Source organism: Engraulis encrasicolus, chromosome 9 (genome assembly GCF_034702125.1).
Source record: "Engraulis encrasicolus isolate BLACKSEA-1 chromosome 9, IST_EnEncr_1.0, whole genome shotgun sequence".
NCBI classification, from domain to species: Eukaryota; Metazoa; Chordata; class Actinopteri; order Clupeiformes; family Engraulidae; genus Engraulis; species Engraulis encrasicolus.
In genome coordinates this window covers 34617911-34628484 of record NC_085865.1, presented here as the reverse complement: position 1 = coordinate 34628484, position 10574 = coordinate 34617911, and the positions used below count along the sequence as shown (strand labels likewise).

At 42.2% G+C, this 10574-nt stretch overlaps 1 protein-coding gene across 1 annotated transcript; it reads left to right on the top strand.

Moving 5' to 3' along the window:
• Positions 1-1138: 1138 nt before the first annotated feature.
• riok3 (RIO kinase 3 (yeast)) lies at positions 1139-10173 on the top strand. Its single transcript, XM_063206987.1, has 13 exons — positions 1139-1510; positions 1890-2002; positions 3309-3451; positions 4826-4933; positions 5232-5341; positions 5917-6060; positions 6552-6679; positions 6878-7060; positions 7393-7552; positions 7961-8041; positions 8260-8349; positions 8645-8752; positions 9352-10173. The coding sequence occupies exons 1-13, from the start codon at positions 1478-1480 to the stop codon at positions 9463-9465; spliced, it is 1515 nt and encodes a 504-aa protein (XP_063063057.1). The 5' UTR covers positions 1139-1477; the 3' UTR covers positions 9466-10173.
• Positions 10174-10574: the final 401 nt, after the last annotated feature.

Sequence of the window (10574 nt, the reverse complement as noted above, 5' to 3'; positions counted from 1 at the left end):
AAATGCTACTATTACCATGTCAGAACGCTATAAAGGACTTTTTTAGGAAAAGCACAAAAGCACAACAAATACCTCTTAATGTATGTCCTCTACAAGTCTTCTGTTGTCCAGTCTTGCACTTTAAATGTCTGTATGAGCACTGTCTATGTCCATACTGTCTTAAGTCCATGTATAAGTACTGTGTATGTCTATACTGTCTATGTCCTTACCTAGATTAGTCTATGTCTGTATGGGAAAGCAAGAAATGTAATTTCAAATTCTTTGTATGACCAGTGCATGTAAAGAAATTGACAATAAACCTACTTGACTTGACTTACACTGACTGGATCTCAATAGCCCAGTGGTTTTCAAACTGGGGGCCGCGAGGTCATGCTAGGGGGGCCGAGGCAGGTTGGCAGGGAAAATATTGCGAAATACACTCAATAATTTAATAAATGAAATAACTTATTTAGCCAAAACAAACCAAAAAAAAGTAAGCTTAACAATCCCAGTGGAATCATTTTATTCATTACGAATATGCTTTCTGTAGTACTTGAATGGCTTTAGGAATGCACCAACTTCATCGAGTTGTGAAACTGGGTGCACAAAAAGTAGTGTGGCACGGCTCATATCAGGGGGCCTTAGCTGGAATCTACTTCTACCAGGGTGGCCTCGTCATGGTGAAGTTTGGGAACCCCTGCAATAGCCTACTCTGTAAAACTGTTGTGCAATAACTACTGTTATGTATTCAATACATTGTGCAATATGACTTTCATGCACACCGTTTTTGTTTCTGTGCATACTTTGACAGTGAAGTATTAGCCTAGTTCTACACTCTCAATGCGTAGAACACCAACAATTTGCATATTCTTCCCAGTCATTGAGCACAAGGGCATTGCTCTGTTTTCCAGATGAAACAGTGAATGTCAGATACTGGTTTGTAACAACATTTAAAGGGATGAAGAGTATGGAAAGTACAACTGACCTGCAGACCATGGGAGGACAACCTTACAGGCAGTAAACATTGCACCCTTTATGATCAGTAGCAAAAAATGCCCTACTTATTCCATACCAGCAGATGGCGGTATGCATACTTTGTTTCACAATATGCCACTGACCGACAACCTCCCCCAATCCCCATTTTACTTTCCTACGACTTCAGCCACTGAAGATAGCTACTCGTTCGACCGTATCGGTGGTGTTTTAGTATCATTTATACTGTTTTTAACAGTGTCATTCATATATATTTATACTATATCACGTGTCGTGATTGTTTTGTCGCATTTATCCTATTGAGGGATCAACTCTGCCTTTTAATAACTCAAACATCCGTGTTACGCTAGCGATAGTCGTCCTGTTCTTTTTGCTATCATCACAAGCTAACATCAATTATATCGTTGCAGTCAACGTCTAACAACGTGCCAACTAAACGTGTATATATTTTTTACATTATTAGACTGCAATTACCTCGTAAACAACCTGCCTGTCTAGAGCAAATATGGATCAAATTGAAGTGGCCAAAGGAGTAAAGGTAAGTCATCCGCGTGAGCTATTGACCGAAAGACAAGATAAGCGTTGTTAGCTGGTTGCCAGCGACTACGTTTGTCAACGCAAATATCATGTTTAGCTATTGTGAAAGGTAGGCAGTAGTAGCCTACATACTTGTGTTTGGACTTTCAGATTTCTTCACCACGGTGACAGTAAATTATTGTTCGTTTGTTAGCACAAAGATGGAAAACCTAGGGAGGCCTTATTGCTAACTTCCTGGCTGGTTACCACTTCCATCTTGGTTCATTGACCTTAGACTTGTTCTGCTGTTTGTGTTGTTTTATTACATAGAACTAGCTCAAGTGTCGATGTAACCAAGCAGAGTGTTAACCACTTTCCCCCTTTTCTTCCTCCTGAACCAGAGTCCTTGGGGGGCTGCGAGGCCAGTGCCAGCCCCCTGCTCTCTGGCTGACGTTATGAGTGAGCAACTGGCCAAGCAACTGGATGAGGAAAATACTTTCCCAACTTGTCCAGAGTGAGTGAGTCACGCAAGAGCTTTGTATGGAGGTCAAATTTCAAAAAAGAGACCCTGCCCGTTTATAGCCACCAGAAAGAAACCATTCAGAGACATGCCCAGACTAGTTTACAGCAATGTAAGGCTGTAGATTGGCACTTATTTTTCAATATAAGGCTGTAGATTGGCACTAAAAATATGTGTTTATAGTCTTCACTAAAATGTGTGTATTAGAAATTGGTCCTGCTTACTTTGGAAGTGACAGATAATGAAAAGGGTTAGGTGATGTTCAATGCATCAACATTCAAAGAATAGGGAATTCTGAGATGAGGTCTGTATCCTCTACAGAATGTGACAATATTGCTATGACTGGATATAATACTGTAATGGTAATGGTAACTAGTGGTCCTAGCTTTATTCTGGTTATGTTTCTGTATTCCTTCACACATTTGTAGGTGTTTATGTCCTCTTTTTGTAAGTTACTCTTGATAAAAGTTATATAGTGTAAAACACTGTATGATTGTTATAATATAAGCTACTAGTAGTGCACAGTAACTTAATTGTTCCCGAAGGATATGAAGGTGTCAAGCAGCATACACAAGTACACATGATATACATTACATAACAGATTAAACATATCGCACACACCTGTGTACGTTCAGACATTAGGCCAGGGGTGGGCAACCTTTTTCATTCGAAGGGTCACTTCAAATTCATCTGAGGGCCGTAAAAGTCCTCCGAGGGCCGTACTATGAACACAAACCAGGATTTTCCCCTTCACTTTAGGCCTATATTGAAGGCAGCCACCTTTTAAACAAACACCACCTTCTCTAGGTTCCCTGAATATAACTCAATTGTATTGCAAATGCATTTTCTCAGATTCCTTTACAAAATATGTCATATTTCATGTGAGGCTAAATAACATTAAAATTATATCGGGGGCTGGATAAAACGGCCTCAAGGGCTGCGAACGGCCCTCGAGACATAGGTTCCCCACCCTTGCATTAGGCAAATCAAACGTATATCATCACCCTCGAACAAACATTACTAAGAGCAGTGGTTCCCAACCTTTTTTGGTTCAGGACCCCATTTTGACATCCCAAATTTCTGGGGTCCCCATGCACATTTTCTTTTCAATTCACGACCAAAAAAAAAACACCAAGCAAAAAATGGCTAGTAGGTGTTAATCTTACTAGCCAAACATACACTCAGTAATGGGTCTAAGTGGCTAGTAAGTCTTCCTTTCTACCAGTCAAGCTGAAATTTCACCAGCATTTGGCTGGTGTTAATTTAGCGCCCTGATTGTAACTATTTGTTGTGTCGTCAGGGTGGACGCGGAGCTGCTGGCGTCTCCAGAGGGTGACACAGACAGCGACTTGATGCTGGCTCAGATGCTGCAGATGCAGTTTGACAGGGAGTTTGACTCACAGCTGCGCAGAGAAGAGAAGAAGTTCAATGGCGACAGCAAAGGTGAGTGCATGTAGAACAGTGGAAACGTATCCACAAAGCTTTCTAGGAATCGATTTGGATTTCTTGGTTCGCTCCAAAATGATCGTGGATGCTCAAAAATGTGACGGTGACATGTTTAACTCTTTAAATCCTACAAGGGATCATGCGTATCTCACTGACTTGACTGTATGTGCTGTTAATTCCATAGGACATGTAACACACCTGAAACAGTCTCAAAACAGAGCATCAGTTACACAAGATTGCTAGCCAGGCCGTGCCCTCCTAGTGACGCAACAGCTTCAGCGTTGCTACCAGTCAGGTCATGAGTCAATGCAAGTACTTTCTGAGTTCCCTGATTCCTACCACTTTGTTGGAAAGCAAACAATCATTAGCAAACCAAGGGAGGCCATTTGGGAAATGCTGTTTGGGAAATGTTAATTGTTATGCTCTTGGTCACACCAAGGTTGTGTCTCAAATGCCGCACTTGTGCACTTCGGGCACTGTTTGTCAGTGCCTAGGGCGCTCGTGCTGAAAATTTCACTTGAGCCAGTGCACTGAAAGTGCCAGGATGATCCCCTAACAATGGCGGAAAAATGCAGTGCTTGAATGATGGACACTGCACGCACTAAACGGCGGCCATGTTGACAATGACTAGGAGGAAATGTGGCATTCAGTTCAGTAGAAGAGTTTGGTCAACAGTCTCCAAATTCTGTAAGTAATGTTGATGGGACACCAACCTTTTCATGCCAACCAAAGTATTGTATGTGTGATTGTTGTCCTTTGGGGTGAAGGACATGGAAATACAAGCACCAGACGCTGTGCATTGTAAACAGTAGCCAACTCATATTTTGGCGAGCTAATACCATGCTCAGCTGTCACTTCCAGCGAGGGCACAGTGCATAGTGCTCACATTTTTCCACGTCACTATGCACTAAAGACCTCAGTGCACTGTGTGCACTGTGCACTGACTGTCAGTGCACTGACAAAAGTGCGTCATTTGAGACATAGCCCAAGTCTCGAAGAGAATTGAAAGTCGATGATAATCAGACTACACGATTGCACTATTTAACCCCTTAAGTAGTGTATAGTGGCAGAACACAGTAAGCTCATGTATACAGAACATAGAGTGAAATGATTTAATCCCTTAAGACACTGCCCCTTAATAAATTAGCTGTTACCAGAATGGCAATGACCAAGTCGTAATGTATTACTAAAGGCCCTGTCCACTGTCATAATGGTATAGCACTAGTTCAGTTTTTCAGTGACTATTACAAGGTCCCAGTGGCGGGACGGTGTCTGGTAAGGGGCTGCAAGGATCATGCACTGATGTAGGTTGCACTGATGCACTGATGAGGTTTTCGTCACAATCTCCATCTTTTCATCTTCTATCAACAGTGTCCATATCATTTGAAAACTACCGTATGGTTCACCCCTATGAGGAAAGTGACAGCTCTGAGGACGAGGTGGACTGGCAGGACACTTGCAATGATCCCTATCGCGCTGGTAAGGACGCTTGTTTCCCTTTCAATTCACACCACATCCTACATTTTGTCAGTATATCTGGGTGTGTGTAGACATTTATTGTCTTGTTGATCATTCTGTCTAGTTTAACAGTTCAACCACCACTTCACGCCCTTCAACCTAAATAAATTTTGTCCTCTTAGTTGTGAAAACAAAGTAGTTTTCCTGATCTTTAATAAATGTAAACGTTTGATATTTGTATATTCTGCGTATACTGCTGGCCACTGCAATTTCCATCCAGCTTACTAAAGATTCTGTACTGTACTGTTCCACTTTGAAGACAAGCCAACTACCACTCCACGAAAAGGTTTCACTGGCAAGGGCAAGAACATCACCACCAAGCACGATGAGGTGGTTTGCGGAAGGAAGAACACGGCACGCATGGAACATGTGAGTCCTTCAGATCTATATTTTAATAGTGTGTGTGTGTGTTGAGTGCCCCAGTATGCGTCTGCTATTCATGCTTGAGTTTAAAGACAGTATTTTCTTGTCTTGGGCTGCTTTAGTGTATGTTTTTATGCTTATATAACTGACAACTACTGTGTTTGTGTAGCACAATTCATACAAACATGCAGCTCAATGTGCTTTAAGATGTAAACGAAACACAGGGTTAGGTAATTGAGAGACAAGTAGCTAGGTACAAATCAAAAAAGAAAATACACATGTATAAAGTATTAGTGCTGTTACAGATGTAATTACAACATTAGTAGTGTGATATTACATAACTGCAGATTTTTAATTTGAGGCGAATTCTATTACCTGTACTGGCCATGAAATAGCCACAGTTGCATATTTGGCCATAAATGTAAACAAACAAACAAACAATTACATAACTGCAACTATCTAATTTCACACTGCTAGTGTTGTAATTACATCTACTTCTACTTCATACATCTCTGAAAACACAACATATAAAATATAAATGTATCTAATACACCTTTTCCCCTCTATTTTGTTTTTACCAGTTTGCCCCAGAGGTGCAGGTGGGAGACGGTCTCGGCATGGACCTGAAGCTGTCCAACCAGGTGTACAACGCCCTGAAGCAGCACTGCTACAGTGAGCAGCGCCGCAGCGCCCGGCTGCATGAGAAGAAGGAACACTCTACTGCCGTGAGTATTAGTGCTGCCTGCTACTAACACACCAGGGGGGCCTTCCAAGAAGCTGGATCAGTAGTAAACCAGGTTAAGTTCACCTTGATGTAGTGGTAAATCATGTAATAGAAGAGCCTGGGGTCCAGAACTAAATGACACCTGTCGTGTATCTATTATTAGTGTACCACATCTTATACGCCAGGTTTATCACTTCACCATGGTCTTACAATTACCCCCCCGGTAGGACAAGGATGAATGTTGCATATGAGCGTTTCACAGAGTTGCAAGAGCTCCTTTTAGACAGCAGGGGGAGTAAGTGGTGACGTTACCGATCCTACTTCTGTATCCCTTGTTAGATTCCCAGATGTTTTAGGGGTGTTTTAATGCTGCTTTGCAAGCCACTGTACTTCTCCAAAGATTGATAGATAGGCCATCAAGGTCAGCATTGTATAAACAGTTTTCTGTTTATTTAACTATAGTCAATACCAGTAATATTGTATTTTTTTCAGGAGCAAGCAGTAGATCCGAAGACCAGGCTGCTTATGTACAAGATGGTGAATGCTGGTATCCTGGACAACATCAATGGCTGCATCAGCACAGGGAAGGAGTCTGTGGTGTTCCATGCTGATGGTGGAAGGTAATTAAAAGGGTATAGAGCTACACATTAAAAGGGAACACCTCTGACAGAATGGGTTTACACACTGCTGTTAGCTTCAGAAAGGCTATTGCCATTTAGCTGAGTAAAATCAAGACAAATTACAAGACCATGAACGGTCAAAGGCTTTGGGCGATTTTTTTGACTGGAATGGTTTTGTTTTCCGATTGTTTCCCTCAGCATGGAGGAGAAAGAAGTTCCAAAGGAATGCGTGCTGAAGGTTTTCAAGACCACACTCAATGAGTTCAAGAACCGCGATAAGTACATCAAGGATGACTACCGCTTCAAGGACCGCTTCAGCAAACTGAACCCCCGCAAGGTCATCCGCCTGTGGGCAGAAAAAGAGATGCACAACTTGGCCAGGTATCGTGCCACAAAAGAAGTTGTTTTACCTTACTATATGACATTTGACCGAAACCAGAACGGTTTCTTTTTTAGTTCCGCTGCAGTAATATTTACAATTGACATTTGGGGTTAACAGTTTAATTTTGACACCAATCACAATCAATTTTTAATTCTTAGGAGCAAATATTTGAAGTCCTGCCTGAAAAGATGACCCTTGCTTTTGTCAATTTGGATAAATCTATCCCTTCAAGTTGTCTGCGTGCGTGTGTTGCGTGTAAATGTATGCTGATGGATTGAACTGCACTACTGTACATTTTTTTTTACAATGTGCCCATCCTCGCCCCTTTCAGAATGAAGAAGGCGGGCATCCTGTGCCCTGAGGTGGTGATCCTGAGAAAACACATCCTGGTGATGTCCTTCATCGGCCAGGAGCACGTTCCCGCTCCCAAGCTCAAGGATGCCATGCTCAGCAGTGACGACATGAGGCTGGCCTACTACCAAGTCCTGGATGTGAGTTGCTAGGTCACACAAGGTAGCTTGTGCTTGTGGCCTTGTGATGACATCGCAAGACGTCATGGACTGTAGAAGTGCAATGCAATATCTCAAAAGCACACATTCAAAGGTCCTTCCTTTGTAATCAGGATGATGAATGGGGGGAAAGTCCCTCAAAAGTTGTGCCTTGGCTGACAGTGGGGAAACTTGATTGTTTTCTCCACGGAGGCAGGGGGTCAGCGAAACGCAAGGCCACAAGCACAAGTAGAGGACAGGAGTTAAGATTATGGAATGTAGTCTAGCATCTTGCATCTTCTCTCCCTTCATCTTCATTACTGTCACACAGTACACTGTAAAGAAACACGTGAAAAAACACTGTTTCAACAACTTTTTTAAACATCTGTCTTTTCCTCCAATATTTGTTAGATGATGCAGCAGCTGTATCGTGAATGCAAACTCATCCACGCTGATCTGAGTGAATACAACATGCTCTGGCATGATCGAAAGGTTAGTCTGTCTTGTTGTTCATTTCACTTAGCAGATGCTTTCATTTGATCATTACTCTAATCCACAACTTGAGGTTGAGTCTTGAGCCTGTAATAAAAAATAACCGGAATGTGTCATGTTTGATTCTTATGTTGCATGCCGTTTGTGTTAGTGAGTTCTTTGATTAGTACGATTCTCTGTTTCTTAATGTGCTAATTGGAATTCATCATGTTTGACAGGTGTGGCTGATAGATGTGAGCCAGTCTGTGGAGCCCACTCATCCCCACGGGCTGGAGTTCCTCTTCCGAGACTGCAGGAACGTCTCCACTGTAAGTACCAGAGGCGACATTTCCTTTTCCTCCTCATACCCCTTGCCCTACAGTGTAGAGAGATAACTTATTGAATGGGTAATGAGTGTATTTTTAAATATTTGGCTATGGATAATGGATAGAGGTAGCAGCAGTAACAAATTCTGCAATACGAAAGTTGATTAGCAACCGATGCCGTAAATCAACTTGACTAAAACCTAGAAATCGAATGGAATTGAAGGATTTTGAATACATCTGAACAATATTTGGAATAGTAAAGGCCTGTGTATTAACATGCTTCTGTTTTGCTGTGCAGTTCTTTGAGAAGGCTGGTGTGGCGGATGTCATGAACGTCTATGAGCTCTTCAATGCCGTGTCTGGACTCGAGATCAGTGGGGACAATGAAGCCGACTTCTTGGCTCAGGTTTGAAACGAAATTTGTATTTTGCTCTTCTCTTTTGAGTGGTTTTCTCAGCCAAAAAAACAGTGTTGATTAATCGTTATAACCTGCAGCGTAACCTATGCGGTGTAATATCGGGCCATATTATTTCCTGTGGTTTGTAGATTAAAAGTTATTTAAAATGTGATGATAAAACTTCATCAAAATGGTGAAATCAGTCCATGGTGTAAGAGCATGTAGTGTCATTGGGGATTCTGGTAAGTTGGGAGAAATAAGAGTAGGTTAAAGTCCGTACGTCTTAGCGTCTGACCTAGGAGCAGGGCAAGCAAATTACCAGATAAAAAGAGAAAAAGCCCGCTTCAACCAGGATATTCTGCTCCCACTTATTTTATTTTTCGTTACGTTTTGGGTAAACACCCTTCTCACTTCTCACACACACACACAAGAGGGTTGAGTACCCGAAATGTCACGGAAAAATAAAATCAGTGGAAGCAGAAAATCCTGGTTGAACGACTTTTTTGGTAAAGTGGGAGAAATACACATTCTCTCCGTTCTCAGTTCTCCACTTGGGACAGTGACTATTTCGTTATACATTGTTGTTTCTGTTCCCGTGTTTCTGACAGATCGAATCCTTGGAGAAGATGAACGAGGACCACGTGCAGAAGCGCAGTAAGAAAACCTTCCCGACGAGTGACGAAGGGCCTCCCCTGTTACAGAGGGACTACGAGGACATCTAGCCACAGGTCCCGTCTTTGGTACCCGGGTGGCGAAACAGTGACGCCATGTTGTTGTCACTTATGTTGAAATGAGTCAATAAGCAGGCCGCTTATGAGTGAGTGGCCTTCACCCTCTCCTGCATCGCCAGACGGCTGCGGCTGCTGCCTCTGGACTCGGTTGGGGTGGGGAAAAGTCATCATCGTAACAGCAGTCATACAAACAATAATGTATGCACATTAATCCGACCGATGGTGGATTGATGGGTGCACATAATTTGTTTGTAATTCCGCAATTCCATTGTTGCTGCTGCATCACGTGGGTTGGGTGAAACCAATAATGATGGCTTTATTGTTATGGTGTGGATTTAGAATACAATGATATAACCAATTATGTAATTGTTAGGCATCATAGAGTGGCAGTCAAAATCCAAACTTTCAATAAGTTGGCTTAGCCGCAGCTAATACCATTTCCTGCCCCCTATTGCTATTGTTAATGCACAGTCTTGGTAGAGCATAGCTGGGATAGCTTTGGATTTCATCAAGGTGACTGAAATGTCATACTCACCCAGTCATGATTTGTTGTTTTTTCTGTATCAATGTGGTGTGTGGGGAAATAACCATTGCAACGGCTTTTACTACTGGTGGGCCAAACGCTTGCATCTGCATGTGTGCAGTCTGATGATCTGTCAACTCTGAGACTAAAGAAATCAATAAATTCCTAAATGTTTACTCAAATGTCACACTGTGTCGAATTTCAGGATTCTCTGGCCCCTTTTTTGCTGGTTGCATAGTTCCCCTCTGGGTTTATGAATATGACTCATGGAATGAGTGTAGAGACGAATAAATACAGCGTTGGTTGTTTTTTGCACCACATTGTGAGGAAAATGTAATATGTCACCATTTAGGACATTGTGTTTCAGTGTAATCGCTGTTCACTCAGCTGATGAAATGAAAACATTTCGAAATCACTGTTATGGCATGCTCTTTCGTACAACCAACCAACTTGTGGGTCTTTTGTGATGCCGCTTATTGGTCCGTGTTGAAAGGGCACGCCTTTATCTTTTTCTCTAGTATGCCATGTGAAGGCAGGGACACCTGTGGGATATCCTGTGGAATAATCCATTCTTTCA